Source organism: Rhinichthys klamathensis, unplaced genomic scaffold (genome assembly GCF_029890125.1).
Source record: "Rhinichthys klamathensis goyatoka isolate OS25496 unplaced genomic scaffold, OSU_Roscu_1.1 h1tg000602l_1, whole genome shotgun sequence".
NCBI lineage: Eukaryota > Metazoa > Chordata > Actinopteri > Cypriniformes > Leuciscidae > Rhinichthys > Rhinichthys klamathensis.
The window spans coordinates 282,501-307,500 of record NW_026607057.1 but is presented as its reverse complement, the minus strand read 5'-3'; the positions used below and the strand labels follow the sequence as shown (position 1 = coordinate 307,500).

The following is a 25,000-nucleotide window of genomic DNA, read 5'->3' as shown; positions in this document are numbered from 1 at the left end:
CTTGGAACATCTTAGCAACCTCCTAACAACAGCCTAGCAACTACATACAAATGCCCCAGTAACCACTGAGAACATCTTAGCAACCGTCTTGCAACAGCCTAGCAACTACCTATAAATGCCCCAGTAACCACTTGGAACATCTTAGCAACCACCTAGCAACAGCCTAGCAACTACCTATAAATGCCCCAGTAACCACTTGGAACATCTTAGCAACCACCTAGCAACAGCCTAGCAACTACATACAAATGCCCCCAGTAACCACTTAGAACATATTAGCAACAGCCTAGCAACCACCTAGCAACTACCTACAAATGCCCCAATAACCACTGAAAACATTTTTGCAACAGCCTAGCAACCACCTAGCAACTAACTACAAATGCTCCAGTAACCACATTGAACATCTTAGCAACCACCTACCAACAGCCTAGCAACAACCTACAAATCCCCCAGTAACCACTTAGAACATCTTAGCAACCACCCAGCAACAGCCTAGCAACAACCAACAAATGACCCAGTAACCACTTAGAACATCTTAGCAACCACCTACCAACAGCCTAGCAACAACCTACAAATCCCCCAGTAACCACTTAGAACATCTTAGCAACCACCCAGCAACAGCCTAGCAACTACCAACAAATGCCCCAGTAACCACTTAAAATATTTTAGCAACTGTCTAGCAACCGCCTACAAATGTCCCAGTAACCACTTAGAACATCTTAGCAACACCCTAGCAACAGCCTAGCAACTACCTACAAATGTCCCAGTCACCACTTAGACCATCTTAGCAACCACCTAGCAACATCCTAGCAACTACCTACAAATGCAATGATCTCTGTTTTCCATTGTTTGGTCACGTGTTCTCGCTGGTCTCTGAATGTCTCCCAGACCCGCGTCTGCAGGTGACGGTGTTCAGCGGCGAGACTCTGTTCGCTGACGTCACGGTGACGAGTGTCGAGGGCTGTCGACTGGCTCCTCCCCCTGACAGCTGGAGCCCCGGCGGCCCCGAGCTGGTTCCCCTTCCTCAGGCGGAGCGAGGAGCGCTGGAGGGAGGCGTTCTGCTCTGGATGACGCCCGATGGCCTGTATGCCCGCTGCTTCTGCCAGAGCCAGGTGTACTGCGACACGACACACACACACCTGAGCGACAAACTCTGTCAACTAGAGAGGGAGCAGACCAGCAAAGTCCTGGACACACAGATCTTCCTCACAGGTTAGAAGAACCAAGCGGAAACCTCAAGTGTCTCACTTAATCCAACACTGAAGTGACTTAAACTGCAGTTCATCGACTGGCCACTAGAGGCCGGCTGCAAAACAGAGTCAGTCCCATAGACCCCCATGTTAAAATGCCCAACTTTACAGCAGAATAAAACATGTTTACAGTCTGGTACAAAAAGTGTTTTTGGTCTATATAGCTAATTTTGCCCTTCATGACGACTGTGAGGCAGCTGAATTTTTTTATAACTCATCCATTTAAATTTTATTAAGCCTTAAAGTTGTGGATAATTTAGGGCGTGGCCACTTGAGTGACAGGTGGATTGCCGCTGATGTCACTAGCGTTTGTCTGTTAGCGTCACGTCACCTCAGCTAATCCGCCTCGCTGCACATTTGCGTTTATCTGGGAGTGACGCTGCCAAGATGGCGACGGCCGGCTCCGCCCACTTTGGGCTTCAAAAATGCTCTTCAGAAACACTACGGGGGACGTCACGCACACTACGTCCATATTAGGTATATATATATGGTTAGAACCAGCCATGACAGCTATGTTTCACTCATTTGACTTTGCCCCACGATAGAAGGGGCCTCCGCTTGCTATGCTGAAATCCAATACTAACGTTTAAAAGTGTAATTCGGCAATTTTTCTCAAAAAAATCCTGTCGTCACTGGTGCGGGGTGCATTCTGGGGTAGAAAAAAAGGCAGCGAAGGATCCATCTGTTGTATCCTTCATTTCACGGGAAACGAAGGAAGCATTTGAAGGAGCGTTCGAATCGGGACGCAGCTTCAGTCACGTCTGCGTTGTCCCTGAACGAATCAGCCGTTTTGAACGAATCGTTTGACTGAATGATTCAACTCGTTAAGACAATGATTTGCCGCCACCTACTGGCGGTTTTAGTATGATTTCATTTTAGCTGAGGGACGAGATTGAATACCGTTTTTATTTTCGGTTGTGATTATAACAATAGGTCTGGTTAAAGAGATAGAATGCCTTTATAAATAGACTATTAAGAGCGAAATATGAATTACGTAAATTTAACGGAGATAAAGTAATTGCTGTCGCATTGCATGCAATGTTTTTGTTCGTTTTGTTTTCCTCTGGAGGCGGTCCTCAGACTGTTTTCCTGAAACGGCCTCCGAATTGTAAAGTATAAAAAAGATTGTTTCCGCCACAGAATAAAAAAGGTAATTGCGAATTTTTCTCTCACAATTCTGACTTTTAATCGTTTTATCTTTTTGCGTGATATAAAGTTGTCATCTCACAATTCTGACTTTTTATATTTTTGCGTGATATAAAGTCGCAATTGCGAGAAAAAAAGTCAGAATTGTGAAATAAAAAGTTGCAATTGCGAGTTATAAAGTCGAAATAGCAAATTATTAAGTCAGAATTGCGTAATATAAAGTCGCAATTTTGAAATAAAAGTCAGAATAGTGAGATAAAAAGTTGCATTTGCGAGTTATAATGTCAGAATGGCGTGATATAAAGTCGCAATTGCGAGAAAAAAGTCAGAATTGTGAGATAAAAAGTTGCAATTGCGAGTTATAAAGTCGAAATAGCAAATTATTAAGTCAGAATTGCGTAATATAAAGACGCAATTTTGAAACAAAAGTCAGAATAGTGAGATAAAAAGTGGCATTTGCGAGTTATAATGTCAGAATGGCGTGATATAAAGTCGCAATTGCGAGAAAAAAAGTCAGAATTGTGAGATAAAAAGTTGCAATTGCGAGTTATAATGTCAGAATGGCGTGATATAAAGTCGCAATTGCGAGAAAAAAAGTCAGAATTGTGTGATAAAAAGTTGCAATTGCGAGTTATAAAGTCAAAATAGCAAATTATTAAGTCAGAATTGCATGATATAAAGTCGCAATTGTGAGACAAAAGTCAGAATGGCATGATATAAAGTCGCAATTGCAAGTTATAAAATCAGAATTGCATGATATAAAGTCGCAATTGCGAGTTATAAAGTCAGAACTGCGTGATATAAAGTCGCAATACCTTTTTTTATTTTTGATTCTGTGGCAGAAACAAGCTTCCATAACAAAGGCTGCCCTGACGACAACTAAATGGCATATTTAAAGTCCACATGAAACAGAAGTCGCGCTAGTCGTTACTCCCCTATAGGGACGTATACATCGAGTGAAACGCTTCTGGAACAAGAACAAATGTGGGCGGGGCTTGATTCTGTCCGTGGGGAACTGATTGGATGGTTGTGGTTTGCTATTGGCTGATCTCATGTGAGTGACAGGTTATAGCCCCGCCCTCATCATCAGACAAGAGATGTTGTTGCTGCAAGAGGAAGTTCATGATTCAAGATTACAAGAATGCATGATAATTTGATGACAAATCATTTATAATAAATACTACAATATTCCAGAATCAATTTTGATTTCATGATGACTTTTAATGCAATATTCACTCACTCATTCAGAACTCCAGGGTTATTTCCTGCACGCACGTCCTCCTCCGCGTTTCTACGTGCAGCTGTTCTTCGAGAGCTGTGACCCCTCTGCAGACAAGCGACCCCTGACCGTCCAGGTAGTGACCTTTGACCTCTCCATTCACACTGATGCGCAATGTTCACCTCCACACGACCCGACGCCGCTCTCTTCTGCTGTCCTCAGGTGGAGCCGCTGTTCGCCCGGCAGATGATGCTCCTCCTCCAGCAGGGCGGCATCGGTTACATGAGAAGCACCTATGAACTTTCACCTCTGACCCCTGAGCAGATTTACACACATCCAGATCTCCCTGCCATCAACGGACACCAGACGCATGGGAACTTCATACAAGAGTGACCCCGCAGAAGTTGCAAGACGTTTCTAGATTTTACTGTGTGTTGGCAAAGTAAAATATACCAATTTGGCAGTTCATATTAATGACCCCAAAACAACATGTTTACAGTTGCAGAGCCACGTAGCAATTAATGCATTAATACAAAGTGTGTCACAACATTTTACAGGTCTTCCAAAACAAAATACATAATAAATAACTATAGTATTATATATAATATATATATATATATATATATATATAAATATTTCTGTGGCTGTGTCTAATTAATAATGTTTATATTTTTGTGCTTTGCATGTTATTTTCTCTGCTTGCACTGTTTTAACAGCATCTCAGGGACAAAATCGTTTTAAATGAATGTATGTTTTTCTGTGTTATTATGTGAATACCTACAGTACAATAAAAAAACATGTGATTTCAGTAACACCATCATAACTTTACAGTTAGTTAAACAATGAACCAATGCATGTTAATAATGCTGTAAAACATACATTGTTCAATCTTGGTTCATGTTAGTTACGCATTAACTTATGTTATTGTTAAGTGTTACTTCAATCAGAAGTTTGCTTGAGTATATCGTCATATTTCTTTATGGAATACAGATTGAATCCTGTGTCCATGTACAGATGAAACTCGAAAATTAGAATATGGTGCAAAAGTTCATTTATTTCAGTAATTCAACTTAAAAGGTGAAACTAATATATTATATAGACTCATTACATGCAAAGTGAGATATTTCAAGCCTTTATTTGTTATAATTGTGATGATTATGGCTTACAGATATGAAAACCCCAAAGTCAAAATTAGAATATTGTGAAAAGGTTTTCATATCTGTAAGTCATAATCATCACAATTATAACAAATAAAGGCTTGAAATATCTCACTTTGCATGTAATGAGTCTATATAATATATTAGTTTCACCTTTTAAGTTGAATTACTGAAATAAATGAACTTTTGCACCATATTCTAATTTTTCGAGTTTAATCTGTATGCAAGTATTAAATATTATACATTTAGCCCCTTAAATGAACAAACCATGAGTCATTTATTTCCTCATTTATTGCATTTATTTGGTTCACTTTAAAACACAGAAATGCACAATAAATATGACATTCACTGACTACCATACACAACTGGACAGTGTTTGAAATCAGAGACACTTTTTAGAGTGAAACGCTAGTAAACTTTTTTTTTTCTCCCTACATGGATCACATAATACGGTTTTGGAATGAACACGGTTAGTTAATGCCCACAGATGCTGTCTAGTAGTGAAATGAGTGACATTTCCAAAGAACTATTCAACCAATCAGACCTCGTGCATCTGCTCACACCGTTCCAAAGATGTCCCGACGTAACAGGAAGTGACATCAGTCAGTGAGTGATTGCATACACAAACCCACAGTGAAGTGGTGAACCTGATTTGCTAGAAACTGAAGCAACTTGTTTACTAGTGAAATAGTGTTCAACAATAATACTGGCATCTCTTTATTTCAAGTGCTTCCCTTTTAAATGAACTAGAAAGGTCCCTAAAATATCACAAAACAGTAAAACAATCATTGATTATACTTCACATTCAATATAAAAAACTCAAATACAAAAAGAAAACAATATAAAACATTGGAGAACGAGGCAAATAAAACACTTTGGTCAAAAAGAAAGTATCCGTGGTACATATTTCCAGGACGACGTCCTTTTACTTGCACTCTCGTCAAACAAACATGAAAACGCACCGAATGAACTCAACGCATCAAATCGCCACGAATGTAAACAAATATATTTTCAATTTGAGCAACTGACCCTGACGCAACAGATTTGGCCAACGAATACGGTTCTTCGGCGTCCCGAGTATCAAACGATTCCTCTCCGTTCACGTACACAAATGTGTTTATATATTGGTTATATTTCAGCAGGAGAACGTCTCTAGAGAACATTGCATGCTGGGATGGCGTCGGAGGTTAAAGCTCTCTCTCTGCACTTTAGTCTGAAGCTCAGACCAGGAGGAAACTATTAAAACAACGTCATCAAGTATGACTGGATTTGCACAAACAGCCTCGTACAGTGCGGGATAAAGCGACGCCCAACGCTTCGCCGTGTGTCATGCCGTGAGCGTGGAGAAGCGTGTCTCACAGTGCGCGTTTGTACGTGTCGGCTCATTCGAAGGCCCACACCTCCAGGTTCTGGACGGTGAAGTCCTGTTTGGAGGACAGTGGCAGGTTGTTGAAGGTGGAGCACTTGGAGGTGGTGCCGTGGTACAGGTCGGCGTCCAGCCACAGGCCCAGACGACCCCTGGGAAGCGGACAGCGTGTGTTAAACATGGAGGCGGAGAGAGACACACATGTACGGCAGGTTAGCATGTTTCTGAACTCACCCTCCTCCTCCGATCTGAAGGGAATCCGTGTTTCCTTTCACAAAGTAGGAGTTTTCACCCGTCCAGCGGTACACCTGAAGATAAAGGACGTCGAGTGTCATTATTTAACTGTTTTTTTTTTTACTCTGGGTGGTTGCTAAGGCATTGCTATGTGGTTGCCAATGTTCCTGAGTGGTTTCTAGGGTGTTGGTAGGCAGTTACTAAGGTGTTCTGGGTGGTTGCCTGGCGGTTGAAGATAAAGAACGTCGAGTGTCATTATTTAAATGTTTTTTTTTTTAAGTCTGGGTGGTTGCTAAGGCATTGCTATGTGGTTGCCAATGTTCCTTGAGTGGTTTCTAGGGTGTTGGTAGTTTTTTGAATGGTTGCAAGTGCATTACTTAACGGTTATTGTTTTAACGGTTTCTAGGGTGTTGCTAGGGAGTTATTAAAGTGTTCTGGGTGTTTGAATTGATTCCTAAGGAGCTCTGAGAGGTTGTATGCTGTTACAAGGTTGTTGCTAGGGAACTTTGGTGGGTTGCTGGTTACTAAGCGGTTACAAAAATGTTCTGTCTGGTTGCTAGGGCATTTTTTTAACGGTAACTATCATTCTCTGGGTGGTTTCTAGGGTGTTGCTAGGCAACCACCCAGAACATCTTAGCAACTTTTCGGCAATGTCCTGGCAACCAACGAGAACACATTTTGCAACCGCCAAGCAACCACCAAGAAAACTATTGTCTGGGTGGTTGCCAAGGCATTGCTATGTGGTTGCCAAATGTTCCTAAGTGGTTTCTAGTGTGTTGGTAGGCAGTTGCTAAGGTGTTCTGGGTGGTTGCCTGGCGGTTGCACATGTGTTTTGATTGATTGCCAGGACATTGCCAAACAGTTGCTAAGATGTTATGGGTGGTTGCTAAGGCATTGCTATGTGGTTGCCAATGTTCCTGAGTGGTTTCTAGGGTGTTGCTAGGCAGTTACTAAGGTGTTCTGATTGGTTGGCAGGACATTGCCAAACAGATGCTAAGATGTTATGGGTGGTTGCTAAGGCATTGCTATGTGGTTGCCAATGTTCCTGAGTGGTTATAGGGTGTTGCTAGGCAGTTACTAAGGTGTTCTGACTGGTTGGCAGGACATTGGCAAACAGTTGCTAAGATGGTCTGAGTGGTTGCTAAGGCATTGCTATGTGGTTGCCAATGTTCCTGAGTGGTTTCTAGGGTGTTGCTAGGCAGTTACTAAGGTGTTCTGATTGGTTGGCAGGACATTAGCAAACAGTTGCTAAGATGTTCTGAGTGGTTGCTAAGGCATTGCTATGTGGTTGCCAATGTTCCTGAGTGGTTTCTAGGGTGTTGCTAGGCAGTTACTAAGGTGTTCTGATTGGTTTCCAGGAGATTGCCAAACAGTTGATAAGATGTTCTGGGTGGTTGCCAAGGCATTGCTATGCCATTGCCAATGTTCCTGAGTGGTTTCTAGGGTGTTGCTAGGCAGCTGCTACGGTGTTCTGGGTGGTTGCCAGGTTAAGGCATCGCTATGTGGCACTTGCAAGGACATTTTTCATTAATTTTGTCCTTAAAAACATATGTAGGAACACACCTTGATCTCCGGGCAGAAGCTGTAGAGGAAGGTCTCTCCTGTGCCATAACAGTGCTCACTCACTCGGAAAGGGTGAGTGGAAAACGCTCCAAAAATCTGCAGGAGAAAATTACTAGTTTTTCAGCATGACATCGTCACAGGTTTTACACCAACAGCGTAGCGCTGGGCGGTATGACCAAAAATCCATATCACCGTATTTTTCTAAATTATACCGGTTTCACAGTATATGAAGGTATTCTTTTTTTCAAGCATGACTGGGTGTTAACCACATTTTCTACTGATTGAGAGAGGAGATACTGCTGTAGATTGACTCAGAATGCCCTATTTTACTGTCCTGAGTGAATATTGTAAAAAAAAAAAACCACACTAGTATTAATACAGGTTTGCATTAAGGCTGTTTACTGAGAGCTGCCAGCAGGAGGCGCTGTAGGAGCGGCAGAAACACTGTAACGTTCCCCATAAACGCTGCTTTATCGGGAAAGATAAAGAAAGATTCAATAGAAATAACATTAAAACTTTTCTAAAGACCGTCAGTTCACTTCAGATCCATTAATATAAAAACACCCGCGCCACGTTTTGACATTGAAACGTGCAATTATCATGTTTAATCGACGATGTCAAAGCCTTTTGGAAAATCGATCTGTGGCGGGCAGCGTTGATATCGTGAACCAATGCATGGGAAACACTGTAATATAATTTGACAGCTATCAATTATAGTTTAACCTCTCCATCTTCATCACGTTTAGAAACACACACAGCTGTGCATCACCACAGTTACAATTGACCTATGGCTAAGCCACGCCCCCAAACGCGATGAGCCAATCACAGTGCGCATAGCTAACCCAATACACTCGGACATTCTCTGCTTCCATGTCCATTGAAATGCATTGCAGTTAGTCAGTTTTCGTTCGTTTTTATATGTTTTTTCTTGTCATTTTAAGTTTTAAATGGTCAAACGGTGTGCATGGGGTACATGCAACTAAAAACATTTAATTAAAAACATTGAGTTAAAAACAATATTACAAGCTACCATTGTGAATCGAGCTACGGCAAGCAGAGAGTTTTGAACACTGGCTGGTTATGTACTTGGCTCACATTTATTTTGGATAATTTTTAACCCCAAAAAGTTACGGACTGGAGCTTTAAAAACTCAAATATATATTAATTTATTTTTCGCATTCATTATTTGTTTATTTATGCATTTCTGGAAGTCCAGAAATGTTATGTTTTCAGGCACTGTGCACTTTTGCAAGACAGGTTCATCTCAGTGGTCAGCTTTTGAAACACATCAAAATGTCTTGAATAAATACAAATACTGTGAATAAACAGTGTTTTGCCTCTTCTGTTACACATAGGTCCACATCAAGATATATGGTAGAACAAATTGTTTGGCAACGAATAGAGTAGGCTATTTCAGAATCACTGTATCATGACACCATCGATATGATGGACACAATTGTATTGTAGTTGCGAGTACAGCAGAGTCGTAAGCAATTATTCTTGCCTCACTAAGGCCGTGTGTCCACCAAAGAGTTTTTAGTTTTTTTAGTTGAGACGTTTCGTTGCTATGATACAGAATATCCACAGCACAGTTTACTTGTAACTGATTTCGCAGATAATTTGTTTCACACAAAACAAATATTTTTCATCCATGTTGTTCGGTTAGCTCTGCTGGTTGATGTCATTGTACAGAAAGAATGTTGTGACAGTTGGTCGGTGTGGTATTAGCCCCGCCCCTCCTCCACTGTGATTGGATGGCTGGGTAAAAAGTGACAGTGATGAGCGCTGCGTTTTACCCAAAGTTGAGCATTCTTCAACTCTCGGCGACCAGTAAAAAACGCCAGCGATTCAGCGTGAAAAAACGCTCAGCGCCTCGTTACACTCATGCCGTTTAAAAAACGCGGCGCTCCCATTGAAAAAATTGGAAAAATACGGCAGGCGCATGAAAAAACGCATTGGTGGACACAACGCCTAAATGCCGCAAAGTGTCGTCCTTTTTGGTGTTATGGAAATGGCCACCCTAGTTACAATGAAAAGACCCTCTCAAACAGTGTTCCCAACATACTCCGGTATTGCGGTATATTAAAAATTACTATCAAAACAAAAATAAACACTGGTGTTCGGTATGAACCGGTAGACCGCCCAGCACTACAACAGCAGTAACAGGAGTGTGTGTACCTGGTTGTCCATGTCTTTGATGACCATCAGCACAGGGCAGTCCAGCTCCGTCAGGTTCCTGTACAGGGTTTTCAGGCTGGTCCCGTGTACGACTGTACTGTAGACCAGGCGCCACGGATAACCCTGAACACGCGCCGGCAAACGAGTCGACAACTGCAGAGAAGAGCGGCAAACTAGTCAAGTCAAGTCAGCTTTATTTATACAATACAGAGTGTTTCAAAGCAGCTTTACAGAGATAACAGGAAAATAATGCAACAAAGTTTGATTCCAGAAGAAAATACCGTCACAGTCCAGCTTAAAGGGATAGTTCACCCAAAAATGAGCATTAGCCCATGATTTACTCACCCTGAAGCCATCCTAGGTGTATATGACTTTCTTCTTTCAGACAAATACAATCAGAGTTATATTAAAAAATATCCTGGCTCTTCCGAGCTTTATAATGGCAGTGAATGGGTGTCTGTCTTTGGAATTCAATTAAAGTGCATCTATCCATGATAAAAGTGCATCTATCCATGATAAAAGTGCATCTATCCATGATAAAAGTGCATCTATCCATCATAAAAGTGCATCTATCCATCATAAAAGTGCATCTATCCATCATAAAAGTGCATCTATCATGATTAAAGTGCATCTATCCATGATAAAAGTGCATCTATCCATCATAAAAGTGCATCTATCCATCATAAAAGTGCATCTGTCCATCATAAAAGTGCAAAGACAGACACCCATTCACTGCCATTATAAAGCTCGGAAGAGCCAGGACATTTTTTAATATAACTCAGATTGTATTCGTCTGAAAGAAGAAAGTCATACACACCTAGGATGACCTCAGGGTGAGTAAATCATGGGCTAATGCTCATCTTTGGGTGAACTATCCCTTTAAGTAAGCTCAGTGATGTTTCATTTTTGTTGTAAAAAAGTTTAGTTCATTTATATATATATATAGCCGCTCTGGAGTAAATTGTGATGTCATCGTCCAGCTCAGTTCATTTCTCATATAATGGTGTCAATGCAGTCAGATCAATAATATTGTTGAATATTAAATTAAAATACTAGTCAAACTAGTCACAATGACTAGTCCCAATGGAATGAAATCCCAATGGATCGTTCATAAGTCTGTAGTTGGCAAGTAAAGGAGACCTTCTCGATGTGTGTGTCCTCCAGGAGAGCGCTGGGGTCCATCAGCACCGGAAGAAGATCTACAGGCTCCTCGTCCTCGAAGCTGAAGCTCTGGCGTCTCTTCGCCTCATTAATCGTGATGATCTAGAAGACAAACATGAAAGAAACGTAATTCTCATATTTATTGAATCCTTTTATACTCTGCTTGAATCTGATTGGTTGACGAGCGTTCTAAGGTGTGAAGGTCATTTCAGGGAAGTAGTTCCGGCAGGTTTCGACCGCATTACAGTTCCGTATCACTTCGCCAAATTATTTCAATTTTTTCAAAAGGTCTTTACAGCCGACAACAGCCAAAGACACGGACCAAGAAAATAAATATAGTAAACAACAGGAAAACGACAAATTATTTCCATGTTTTTTTTGCCACAAAATTACATTTATTAGGTACAAAAAGCACAGTCTCTCTCTCTCGCTAAAACGCATAACGCCGCTGTTCTTGAAGCAGATAAACGTACAGTTTCACTATTAGTCGAGACGCTGCTGTCAAACACTGAGAGACACAGACTCGGTGTTACGCCCTTACTAGGGAGCAACAATGAAGGAGGAAGAAACGTTTACGGCGGTTACAATACTCTCTTTATTTTACACATTCTTCATGATAAAGACTGTCTCTCAAGCTCTCGCAATACGCTGCAACGCCGATCAACATCTCGGTCCTGGCCAGGGATCGATGTGACAGAATGGAACGCTCCACGAGGACACCAAACAGGAAGCTTTTATAGACAGGCACACCTGTGCACCGGTGCACCCAATCCACCTGATTACCCCCTCAGCTCCGCAGCGCACCTGTAGGAGGAGCAAAACCCAGACACGGCAAAAACCACAATACAAGTATACAGCCGTCACACTCTGGTAATTCACACACGCTTAATCGCTCTCTCTCACTTTCTCTCTAAAGCGCATAACGGCGCTATTCTTGAAGCAGATAAACTTACAGTTTCACTATTAGATGAGATGCTGCTGTCAAACACTGAGAGACACAGACTCAGGTAATTCTCTCTCTCTCTCTCTCTCTCTCTCTCTCTCTCTCTCTCTCTCTCTCTCTCTCTCTCTCTCTCTCTCTCTCTCTCTCTCTCTCTCTCTCTCTCTCTCTCTCTCTCTCTCTCTCTCTCTCTCTCTCTCTCTCTCTCTCTCTCTCTCTCTCTCTCTCTCTCTCTCTCTCTCTCTAAAACGCATAACGGCGCTGTTCTTGAAGCAGATAAACTTACAGTTTCACTATTAGTCGAGACGCTGCTGTCAAACACTTAGAGACACAGACTCAGGTAATTCACACACGCTTAATCTCTCTCTCTCTCTCTCTCTAATAACTGCATTAATAACTGCATTAATCTGCTATCAGGCTCTAAAATGAGGTTTTGGAATCAGCAACGGAGGCGTGGGATGAGATGCCTAAGAAATTAGTCCCACACACAAGAACGTTTCAAGGACAAAAACCTGATAAATGTCTTGAAATGCATCATCCGAACAATGTTTTGAGGTGTGGTGACCGTAGCATAAGTGGAATAACTGACTCCGGTCTGTTGAAATATTAGTAAACAATGCACACCTGAGGATTTTGCATTATTTTCTATGAGTTCAACGGCCCGCCATCAGTTATTCCTGTAGGTGTTTCTCTCAGGTGTATTGCTCACCTCCCAGCTGCGAGGAACCGGGTCACTGAAGAAGTTGTCGATCATGGTGAGCTCGTCTTTCTCCACGACCACGAAGCCCTGCTCCTGAGCGTCCTTCCCGTACGCATCGGGAGACCACTGGATGAAGAACGAGTACAGGTGGTCCACTCTAGAGCCGAGAACGTTTGGTTAGGAACGTACACACACACACACACACACACACACACACAGGGATCGACAGTGGGAGCGTTTCACTCGCATTTGCAACTAAAAATAGATGTGTGTGAAGTGTAAAATGTTTTGGGAGCATGTGTGTGAAAGTCCTTAAAAAGTCTAAAAATTTCAGTTTTATGAAATTTAAGGTCATTGTCACCGTAATTGTCACATTACATATTTAAAACAGTAATATCCTATACTAAACCTAAACTAATATTGACAAACTATATTTCAGTTGAAAGCTTACAATCTCTAGTTTTCATATTTGGTGATTGATTTTCAAAATAAATTACAGAAGAGCATTAATCTATCAATTTGCAACAAGAATATTTTCATACTCCTAAGGTGTGTTAAGGACCTTTATTTTGAAATATGATGGACATGAAAATCATGAAAGAATGGTAGAAACCTCAGTTTGTTTTCATGCCAATAGTTCAAAAGATAACATCCATTCAATAATTTTAGAAAAAAAGGTCTAAAAAAGTTTTAAATATAAAGAAAAAAAAATGATAGATTCACCATTTGAGATGTGGCAGCGAGCTATAACGCACATGCTTGTTAGTTTTATGTGATTATTAGAGGTTGAATTCATATCAAAATATGCCACACTTCCCATATTACTTCTGAATAGGATGCCTACTTCATAAATTGTATGATAATTGTGGAAATAATGGTTCAGATCACTCAAAACACATATGGAAATGGAGGCGCCCTTATATGGGCAGTAATGGAGTCTGGTTGTGCCCTAGTGGAAGCGTTCGGTACTGCGCCCAAACACACTCTCACTGAAAGCTCATTTACTGAGATACCAACCTAAAATTTGAAACACAACTTGTTCAGAGTTTTGGCTTTGATTTTTTTGCATTTTAGAGTCGCCCGGGTTTTGAAAAAATATATTTGATATAAAATATGAATAATTAAATTTGTACATTTTCAAAAACTTAAACTTCTATAACTTTTTTTCTGTTTCACTTTCCTAATTTATTTCACTTCTACATAAATCTGCCAAATGTCTTCTTTAAAGCAAGGCCAATCTTACGTCTATATTCCAAAGCATTCTTGAATTACAACCATTTAAGTTCGGATTGTGCATTTCCATGTTTATTTAAAAAAGGGGGCGCGACACTTAAGAGGTTAAAGACTTAAATATCTTAAACGGCATGACAGACAAACTTCTTAAATATCATTTTAAGAGATCTTAAATTTGGAGATGAAAAAACAGGAGTCTAATGATTTTACGAGTGAAAACGCGGCGCCGTTCTACGCTCTCATGGTTACTCACATTCAACTGGACAGATATATAAGCGACTTCTTGAAAAAGCAGATAATAACCGAACGTAGAACGAACCAGAACAGTGTATTTTGGGCTTGTTTGTAATTAATGTTTTTTCCCTTAGATTTTATTGCTATTTTTAGCTACACAATAAATTGTAACTGGCATTTAATTCAACACAAACTCTTTTAGCCTTTGTCTGGACAGCCCAAAGTTTGTGTTGAATTACATACAAGATTAAAGAACATTATTTAACAATGTTTTTCAATATATAGATTTGACTAATATCACTGTGTGTGTGTGTGTGTGTGTGTATATATATATATATATATATATACACACACACACACAAACGTTTTTAAATATATTAATCGCAATTAAACACATTTTTTGGAGAGAAGTCAATACACTTATTCAGCAAGGATACATTAAATTGTTCAAAAGCGACAGTAAAGACATAAATAATGTATAAAAAAAGATTAATGTCAAATAAATACTGTTCTTTTGAACTTTCAATTTATGAAAAATCCTGTTTTCACAAAAAATATGAAGCAGCACAACCGTTTTCAACATTACTAATAACATTTATCTAATTATCAAATATAGTTTGAAGCAGAGATATTTAAACCCTAGTGTACTTTTTATATTCTAATCAATGATTTTGCCTATAAATGCCTTGTATACCTTTATTATGGGAAAACTCGTCATACCTTTCTTGCGGCACAGCAAACCAGTACTCCGGCTTCCGGCCCCTGCCGGTCAGGGAGTGGGCGGGGCTTGAGGTCCGACCCGTGGCAAACGACTTCCTCATTGGCTTCCCCACCTTAAAGCAGAGGAACATGGGCGGAGCTTTGCTCTTTTCCTCGTTGAACAGCAGCATGTCTGCGGATCAGATCAGATATCAGCCAAACCAGTCTGGACCATTACCCTCTCGCTTACACGCTTATTTAATTTGATTTTGGTCATATATATATATATATTTTTTTTTTTTACCTGATTTGATCAATAAATAAATGGTAATTTAAGCACATTCTTTCAACTTAAACTCAAAATAACTCAATTTCATGCATAACCCTTTTAATTCAGCTCAACATATCTTACATTGAGTGTCTTTGGCGACCTCTTGTGGAAATATATCATGATATTTCATGACTCTAGATGGCCTTATAGCTCTATATGGAGCAGAGGAGCTGTTCTTCTGGGTCCTAAAGTCAGTTTCTCTTCAGTGTGCATTCAGATACACATGTAGACATTATAAAACTATTTTTTTGGTATAGTTATAGCATTTTGGGTTAGAATTTTGAGCATTTGTTTTTTTTATATGTGAACTGAAGCGTTCCTCGCATCCATTCACTCCTATGGGGGTCAAATTGACCCGTGAGGGAAGGATGTGTTACTTTTTTAAGTTTCAACCACAAAACTATTCGAATCCATTAACTTAAGATTTTTTTTGTGTATTCGTGGTTCAAGTGTGACAAAAGTCCTAGGGTCTCAGACCCTTCTGATGAAAAAAAGAAGAAGAGTTTGGGGTTAAAATGACCGGGTTAAGAGACATCGGTCATCAAGAGCACCGGAGACTGAAGCCTCGTGTTGATTCTGCTCAGGGCCAAACGGGATCAAACGCACGTGTTCAACCAACGTTTGTTTTTCCACTGTCACGATCGAGCTCTGCTGAGAGACACACTGAAGTAAACACACACACGCTCTAACACTAGTGCCTATATAGACAGCATTTAGACGTTTTCAACACAAAAACAGCAACATTGTGCATTATTCATTCTCTACTCTCTGGGAAAAATGATCAAGAAGCAGCATTGCATATCTTTTGTGAAGAAGGCAATCCCAGAATGCATTGCATGGCTCTCAGAACTAGAGAGTAGTGATTTATTATTTTACGTCCGAACTGGTCTAAAGTCACATAAAACTAAGATTATATTGTTATTAATATTATTGTCAGTATAAGTGTTATTAATATTACTATTGTTACTGCTGCTTCTACTACTACTGCCACTATTATTATTACTAGAAATATTATTGTTTTAAATTGTCTAGATATCTATTAATCACTCGGTGAGTTTATATCGATACTTTTTTATCACAAAAAAAAAAAACAATAAATAAATAAATATATATATAAATAACAAAAAAATGTTGTTATATCACACTGGAATAACCGGTTCATTAAAATGATTACTGTACCTTCATACACTACTATATCTACTATACATCTTGCTGTTTTGTTTTTGTTTGTTTGTTTGATCCTTTTTTTCTCCCCTCTGTGTACTTGTGTGTATATCATTGGTCTATTACTTTGTATATGCAGATATGTATTATTAATAAAAAAATAAAACATTTTAAAAAAAGAATGCATTGCAAAAAGCTGTTTTTACGTTTAAATAACATAGACAGCACCTAGACATTTTCAACACAAAAGGCATTATGCATTATTATTCTCTTCTCTCTGAGAAAAATTATCAAGCACAATTGCATATCTTTCATGGAGAAGGCAATCCCAGAATGCATTGCAAAAACTGTTTTTACGTTTAAATGACTCTAAAATAACACTATGTCAATAGCAGACAGCTCACTAGTTTTAGAAAGTGCATGCTCAAAAACACTCCTTGGCTGTGATTGGTTGGTCTGTCCTGTCAATCAAAATAAAACTCACCTTCGATTGGTCTCTGCATGGTCTTCACGAGCCACGACTTCATCTCGGCCTCACTGGCCCGTCTGCGTTTCTCCGCTTCGGAGAGGAGCTCTACGTCTGAGTTTGGTCCCTTGTTGTCCTCAACGTGTGGTCCAGGCGGACTACATTTCCCAGAATCCCCTGGGGCCACCTTGCTTTTTTGGTCGTTTTTGATTGCAAAGACACCGTTTACTAAAGTTTCACCGCTAGTTTTGGTCACTTCCACGGCCGCCTCCTTCCCATCATGCACCAGTGCAGGAAGAGACCGTTGCAGATCCGCGTTGTCATCCGTGGAACGGTTGTGAAGACCTTCATCTTCCTCTTCCTCTTCATTAAAAGACCTCAGGGATTTGTCTTTTTGGTCCATTGACATCCGTGTGGGTGTTTTTCTGTGCTCCTGAAGTGACGCCCCCTCCTGGCCGGGGCAAGTAGTGTTTAAGTCACTTTGCAGCAACTCTAGTTCAGTAAAACCTTCATCCGATGGGGATTTGTCAGCGATTTGGCTTTCTAATATCTCAGAGACGGCCGATTCGATATCGTCTAATACGATTGGGCGATGAGGCGCTCCGAGAGCCTCGTAACGACTAAAAGGGTTCAGATCTCGTTCTGAGGGAAGCTCTTCCCACTCGCCAGGCCTGTATAACGGACAGAGATCCCGCGGTTCATCACTATAATCACGGATCATCATCATCATCATGAGGGGGAAGATGGTGAAATTAAAAGAGAGAAAAACAAACAAAACATCCAAAATGAACAAACGCAAGACAACTGAACAAAACATGACAAATAAATATGACAAAACTTAAGTGATGTTTGGAGTCAAAATAGACTAAAATGGGATGAATGAAAAAATGGACTGATGGTTAGGACTTTAAGGTACAATATGTAAGATTATTGTATAAAATATCCAAAAATCCTGCAGTTGTGTGGTTACAATATCCCAAACGTTCTCAAAGATGTTTAATTTCAGAGAAGTTCACACTTTTAAATAGTGCCCGTCCCTGTGCACTTGTCGCGTGTCGATGACGTAATATCCGCGTTATCCCCGGTTTCCGCTCGTACTGCCGTAGTCACCATGGCGACAGACGTGGACAACAGCGTAACGTCTAGCGGCGCGCTCACGCTGTTGTTGTTTCGTTCAAACATTATGGATCATGGCAAGCAGACTTTGAGACAGAAGGAGAACTAAAACGAGGATCAGTATCGGCGTGGCGTTTCCGAGATGCCGAGAGCTAGCGTCCGCGGCTAACTTCGACTCGACAGAGACGCCGCTCTTACATGAGCTTTATTACACAGTGAGCAAATGTACATAAAACTAATCAATGTTATATAGCTCAAGATGATTACCAAGACAACATAAACTGTCATAAACATGACATAGCAGATTAATTATCAAACTTAAGAAAGCACTTAGCTTTACTGGTTAACATTACATTAAACTGTCAGGTGGTTGGTTTTGACATTGGCTGTCATGAGGCATTATAACATTTTAATGGCAAATTCAATGTGTACCACTGTAGTCGAGGTCACGAAAAATATTCATGACACAGTTATAACGGCCTCATGACAGCCAATGTCAAAACCAACCACATGACAGTTTAATATAATGTTAACCCATAAAGCTAAGTGCTTTCTTAAGTTTGATAATTAATCTGCTATGTCATGTTTATGACAGTTTATGTTGTCTTAGTAATGTCAAGTTGTCATGACAAAGACACTGACAGGTTATGATGTATTGGTTTATGTCAAGTTGTCATAACAAAGACATCTCAAACAATGTCATATTTGCATTAAGAATGTCATAATTAAGCGAATGACACTTAATGACAGTTGTCATAAACATGCATAAACCCTCCTTCATATTCATAACGCGTCATGTCATGATTATGCAGGTGTTATGCCAGTCATATGGGGAGGATAATGGGCTATCTGCTTTTGACGTGTGTCTCGCGCCGCTTGAGTCTGGTGTAGAGAGGGAGTTGTGAGATGCTCTGGATCTGTGATAATCATAAATTGTGTGTAATCCTGAGTTCATCCTGATGCAAATATAAAGAAGCCTTAACATTTGGAAACGGGGTGTTTTAACCACAAACAGCTCAATTTAATGAAGCGTCCATTGATTACAGCTCCATTTCAAAGGGTGCAAATATCTTCAAAATGAGTCAGATTCAGTTCCCGCCCCGAGTGTAAAGCCTAACGTGATTGGTTGTAGCGAGAACGTGCTACGATTGGTCAGCTCAATGTGGCCGTTATCTGATTGGCTTGAGGAAACGGTGGGTGGAGTCAGTTTATTTCTGGATTTGTCCAAATATTTTTTTTATTTGCAAATCTCAATTTATTTATTTGTGAGTTTTATAATTTGTGAATCTCTTTACATTTGTTTGTGAATCTCAATCTATTGATGTGGAATAATGCAACAATTCTAACGCCATAATGCACAGAGCTTTCAGAACTTAATCTCTGCTTATAAATCACTTTGGATTTGAGAAAAATAGTTGTGTGTGTAAATTAAGGCTCTCTGGGGTGTTGAGTTCCTCCTTCTGGAGGCGGGCTTATGAACACTTATAACGAATGGTTTTTATGTTCTGATGGTTTTTTGTGTTCTAAAAGGACATTTCTCTTCTATTCAATTTTTTTTATTTATATTTTTTTACATGTACTGCGTTAGATTAAACTGAGAACTGTCCTACTGTTAGTTTCACTGCTGTTGCTCTCGTTTGTAAGTCGCTCTGGGTAAAAGCGTCTGCTAAATGAATAAATGTAATGTATCAGTCTCTGTCATAGGATTATGTTAATGGTTATGATAGAGATGTAAGGGAAAACTCATGTGATTTTCTGTAGGTTTTGATTGTTAAACTTTGTGACTAACCTTGTCCCCAACATTATTATTGGTATTATTCTTATGTTTATTATTGCTACTCTAGTACCTTTATATGTTTATTTATTATGAATATGTTTATGCATGTATTTTATCATTTATACACTGTCTTTTTTTTGCTTTGGAGTTGTTTCTGTAGTTTATTTGAAACAAAACTCACAATATTTTGAAGATTTTCGGTTGAATTACTGCATTTCTATTTACTTCGGGAAAACACATTGTACATTGATCATGTTGACACTGAATAAACATGCCCAAAAAAAAAAAAAAAATGCAACAATCACACCGTTTATAAAGTAGAGACTTTACACTTTACATTTATATCGTTCGCTTTGCCACTGGGCTTTTTCTGTAGGTGTATGGTTTAAAAGAGGCTTTTTGTGAATGAATGAATGGAGTGAATAAGCAAATAAATAAAAACAAATGAATGAAAATAAATAAGAAAAAATTTACATTAAAATAAATCAAAAGAACAAATAAATATTGAAAATAAATAAAATTATACAAATTAAAATCAATATATTTTATTAAAAATTAAATAAATACAAATAAGAGCATTCAATAAACCAAATGGTTTTAAATCAAAATAAAACATAAATTAAAATAAATAAGTAAAACATTTATATATATATATATATATATATATATACACTCACCTAAAGGATTATTAGGAACACCTGTTCAATTTCTCATTAATGCAATTATCTAATCAACCAATCACATGGCAGTTGCTTCAATGCATTTAGGGGTGTGGTCCTGGTCAAGACAATCTCCTGAACTCCAAACTGAATGTCAGAATGGGAAAGAAAGGTGATTTAAGCCATTTTGAGCGTGGCATGGTTGTTGGTGCCAGACGGGCCGGTCTGAGTATTTCACAATCTGCTCAGTTACTGGGATTTTCGAGCACAACCATTTCTAGGGTTTACAAAGAATGGTGTGAAAAGGGGAAAACATCCAGTATGCGGCAGTCCTGTGGGCGAAAATGCCTTGTTGATGCTAGAGGTCAGAGGAGAATGGGCCGACTGATTCAAGCTGATAGAAGAGCAACTTTGACTGAAATAACCACTCGTTACAACCGAGGTATGCAGCAAAGCATTTGTGAAGCCACAACACGCACAACCTTGAGGCGGATGGGCTACAACAGCAGAAGACCCCACCGGGTACCACTCATCTCCACTACAAATAGGAAAAAGAGGCTACAATTTGCAAGAGCTCACCAAAATTGGACAGTTGAAGACTGGAAAAATGTTGCCTGGTCTGATGAGTCTCGATTTCTGTTGAGACATTCAGATGGTAGAGTCAGAATTTGGCGTAAACAGAATGAGAACATGGATCCATCATGCCTTGTTACCACTGTGCAGGCTGGTGGTGGTGGTGTAATGGTGTGGGGGATGTTTTCTTGGCACACTTTAGGCCCTTTAGTGCCAATTGGGCATCGTTTAAATGCCACGGCCTACCTGAGCATTGTTTCTGACCATGTCCATCCCTTTATGGCCACCATGTACCCATCCTCTGACGGCTACTTCCAGCAGGATAATGCACCATGTCACAAAGCTCGAATCATTTCAAATTGGTTTCTTGAACATGACAATGAGTTCACTGTACTAAAATGGCCCCCACAGTCACCAGATCTCAACCCAATAGAGCATCTTTGGGATGTGGTGGAACGGGTGCTTCGTGCCCTGGATGTGCATCCCACAAATCTCCATCAACTGCAAGATGCTATCCTATCAATATGGGCCAACATTTCTAAAGAATGCTTTCAGCACCTTGTTGAATCAATGCCACGTAGAATTAAGGCAGTTCTGAAGGCGAAAGGGGGTCAAACACAGTATTAGTATGGTGTTCCTAATAATCCTTTAGGTGAGTGTATATATATATATATATATATATATATACAAATTTAAATAAAATATCATTAAAAATGAAGGAGAATAAATAAATTTATTAAATGCATTTATTTGAACTTAAGTTAATCAAAATAAACGAATAAATTAATTAAAATAAGTAAAACATTAAAAAACATAAAATATATACAAATAAATGAAAATTAAAATAAATATATCATTACGAGAATAAATAAATTCAAATAAAAGCATTTATTAAATCAAATAGGTTTTAACCAAAATAATAAAAAAGATAAATTATCTAATTTATTAATTAAAACAAATGAATTAAAATATAAATTAAAATAAAAAAATAATTAATCCAACAATTAACTGGATTGGTATTGGTTACTACAGTGTTAAAATATCAACCTAAATTAATTTAATTTGATCTATGCACCCATAAATATTTCCTGGATCAAAACCGTGACCTGATACAAACTGAACCAAGAGACATTAGAGCCGTTAAAACTCCTCAAATGAACAAGACACAGGATGTAGCTGCTCACAGATTACATAATAAAAGCCTCACTTTTATATAATGCTGACACTTAAAGGTGCAGCGTGTAAATTTCACACACCCGCGGACGGTGTATGTAGATAGAAATGCCTCATTCGAAGGTAATGAAAACATAACAACGGTTCATTATGTAAGGTTATGTACAGTTATGTATATGATTTTGCATTTCTGTCAACAGATCCTCCTAAATATTACACAATGCACCTTTAAAACAGCGAACACAAGCACATAATCATTTTAAAAGAAACGTAAAAGACTTTAAAGGGGTGGTATAATGCCCCTTTTACAAGATGTAAAATACGCCTCTGATGTCTCAGAGTGTGTATTGTAGTAGTTTTAGCTCAAAATACCCCACAGATTAATTTATCTCATGTTAAAATTGGCCTTTTTATAGGGTGAGCGAAAGCGTAGTTACGTGTGTGTCTCTTTAAATGCAAATGAGCCGCTGCTCCCGGCACAGGGGGCGGAGCTTCAAGAGCTCAGAGCCTCATAGAGCCCTTATTTGCGAAGGCGGGGTTTATGTAAATTTGAGTGTTTGTGATGTCACTAACCGGGGAGGAAGCTCGTGTAGTTCTTCCAGCCGTTTGTTGTAGTCCTTAAAAAGCGATTTCTAAAAGCAAATATCTCCCTTTGATTTGAACGTTGAGTGTCGTAACTTTGCAGATGTTGTTTACGCTCAAACAGCAACATTACACACTAACTACAGTTAGAAGAGTGAAATCATAATCAACCACCCCTTCAAAAGAAACTTATAAAGATTCTGACGAAGATAAATGGAGAGAGTGTTTTCTTACGATGGCAGCGCGTCCTTGAGCTTCATGCGGGACACGTCGTCATACAGGGCGACCGACAGCACCTCCTCCATGGGGCAGATCAGCCCGTACTCCTCACACCCGTTCTCGATCACCAGCGGGTCCGACTTGTGCGGGTCGAACATGATGTTATTGGGCGTTATAATCATCACTCCTCCGACAACACCCTGGAAGAAATCAGACCTTGTGAAGCTTTCCTGCATCACGAGGACTTTAACCATTCAGATTCTGCTTATCGATTCCGAATTTCGATTTAAAAAAAACTTTAGTTCTCATTCATATTTAGGGTGTATTCACACCTGCCTTGTTTGGTTCGATTGAATCGAACTCTAGTTCGTTTCCCCCCTTGGTGCGGACCTTTTGGGCAGGTGTGAATACAGCAATCGAACTCGGGTGCGGACCAAACAACCGAACCGAGACCCAGCCGAAGAGGTGGTGTCGGTACGGTTCCAAACGAACTCTGGTATTGTTTTTTTACCTCTTGTAACCACAGCCACGTCCAAGTGATCTGAGGGCGCCGGCGCTTCGGTCTGCGCAAGCGCCGGAAGTGATCTCTCGCGCGGTTGCGAAAAAAATTCAACGTTGTCTATTAGGGGTGGAACGGTACACAGAAGTCACGGTTCGGTTCATACCTCGGTTCAGACATCACGGTTCGGTACGATTTCGGTACAATGGAGGGAAAAGCACAACAAAAATGCAGAAGGCATTGTATTTTTTAAATAAGTTTTATTATATAAAGGCATAGAACCAGTTTATTTGTAGTGCACTGACAATAGTTTTATATAATTAGTTTATTAATTAAATTAATGAAAAGACAAAAAGACCTTGCGATATGTTTGGTAATTGTACCTGAATTAATTTAAAATTAATTTGCTATATTTCAGATCAATATATTTGTTTTCCTTAATTTTAATTAACATTATTAATTAACAATGTAACATTATTCTCATCTGAATTATAAATAATTGATTTCTGTTAAAATAATACTACCATTAAAAACAAATTCGATTTTCTTTTTTAATGAATGTAGAATGTGTGAGATTAGTGCTCCGAGGACAAGACATGAAAACCAATGCGATATGATGAATGTCCAAAAGATGGAACCAACAGACTGTTTTGAAATGGAGTCGGATAAATATGTTTTTCTTTTAAAACAGTGTGTGTGTGATTTTGGTTGAGTGACAGTTGTAGGTTACAGTTTGACAAGAGTTTACAGTGTGCACAATGTTGTGTTTTATTGCGAGTGTACACAAATATAAGTAAACACTTTGCAGGTTTAATGATCTGTATGAACAAAATTACGGAGTATGTTTTTTATGTTTCCACTGTTCGATCGCGCGCCTCTCTCTCTCTCTCTCTCTCTCTGTCTCACACACACACACACATACACACACACACACACACACACACACACACACACAGTTCGATCTCGCCTCTCTCTCTAGCACGCGCACACACACACACAGACACAGTCCAGCATTGCAATCTTGACATCGCAGCCTTCATTATGCGGTCACAGCAAACACGAATAGAGCGTCAAATTCACGTCTAGTTCTACGCTAGTCCAAAGCGAATAGGACGCGCGTATAAAGCCAACGTTTTAAGTGAACGCGCGTTCAGAGCTAAGCCGATGCTACAGATTATGTGTCCCTAAAGAACCCGCGTATCTAACAGTAGTTCCACATTACATTAATTAATTTTCACGCGAGTTTTATTTATTTTTATACCGTGTATTCTCCGTGTAAATTCGTGCACCGAACCGTGACGCCCGTACCGTTTCGGTTCGATACGAATACATGTACCGTTCCACCCCTATTGTCTATTGATATA

At 39.5% G+C, this 25,000-nt stretch overlaps 2 protein-coding genes across 4 annotated transcripts in view; one reads left to right on the top strand and one right to left on the bottom strand.

The window, feature by feature from the left end:
- The window catches only part of irf4l (interferon regulatory factor 4 like), a 9,835-nt gene extending 5,622 nt beyond the window's left edge, over nt 1–4,213 (top strand). The window contains exons 6-8 of the mRNA XM_056240518.1: nt 886–1,209; nt 3,642–3,748; nt 3,835–4,213. Coding sequence (XP_056096493.1) covers nt 886–1,209; nt 3,642–3,748; nt 3,835–4,005 — 602 coding nt within the window. The 3' untranslated portion in view covers nt 4,006–4,213. The remainder of the gene's footprint in view (nt 1–885; nt 1,210–3,641; nt 3,749–3,834) is intronic.
- Nucleotides 4,214–5,564: 1,351 nt separating this feature from the next.
- The window catches only part of LOC130075741 (nuclear receptor coactivator 7), a 38,671-nt gene continuing 19,235 nt past the window's right edge, over nt 5,565–25,000 (bottom strand). For all 3 annotated transcript variants that reach the window (XM_056240506.1, XM_056240505.1, XM_056240508.1), the window contains 9 exons: nt 23,153–23,337; nt 17,057–17,742; nt 15,099–15,270; nt 12,921–13,068; nt 11,251–11,373; nt 10,111–10,263; nt 7,933–8,028; nt 6,370–6,443; nt 5,565–6,287 (listed from right to left, as the gene is read on the bottom strand). In XM_056240506.1, coding sequence (XP_056096481.1) covers nt 6,152–6,287; nt 6,370–6,443; nt 7,933–8,028; nt 10,111–10,263; nt 11,251–11,373; nt 12,921–13,068; nt 15,099–15,270; nt 17,057–17,742; nt 23,153–23,337 — 1,773 coding nt within the window. In that variant the 3' untranslated portion in view covers nt 5,565–6,151. The remainder of the gene's footprint in view (nt 6,288–6,369; nt 6,444–7,932; nt 8,029–10,110; nt 10,264–11,250; nt 11,374–12,920; nt 13,069–15,098; nt 15,271–17,056; nt 17,743–23,152; nt 23,338–25,000) is intronic.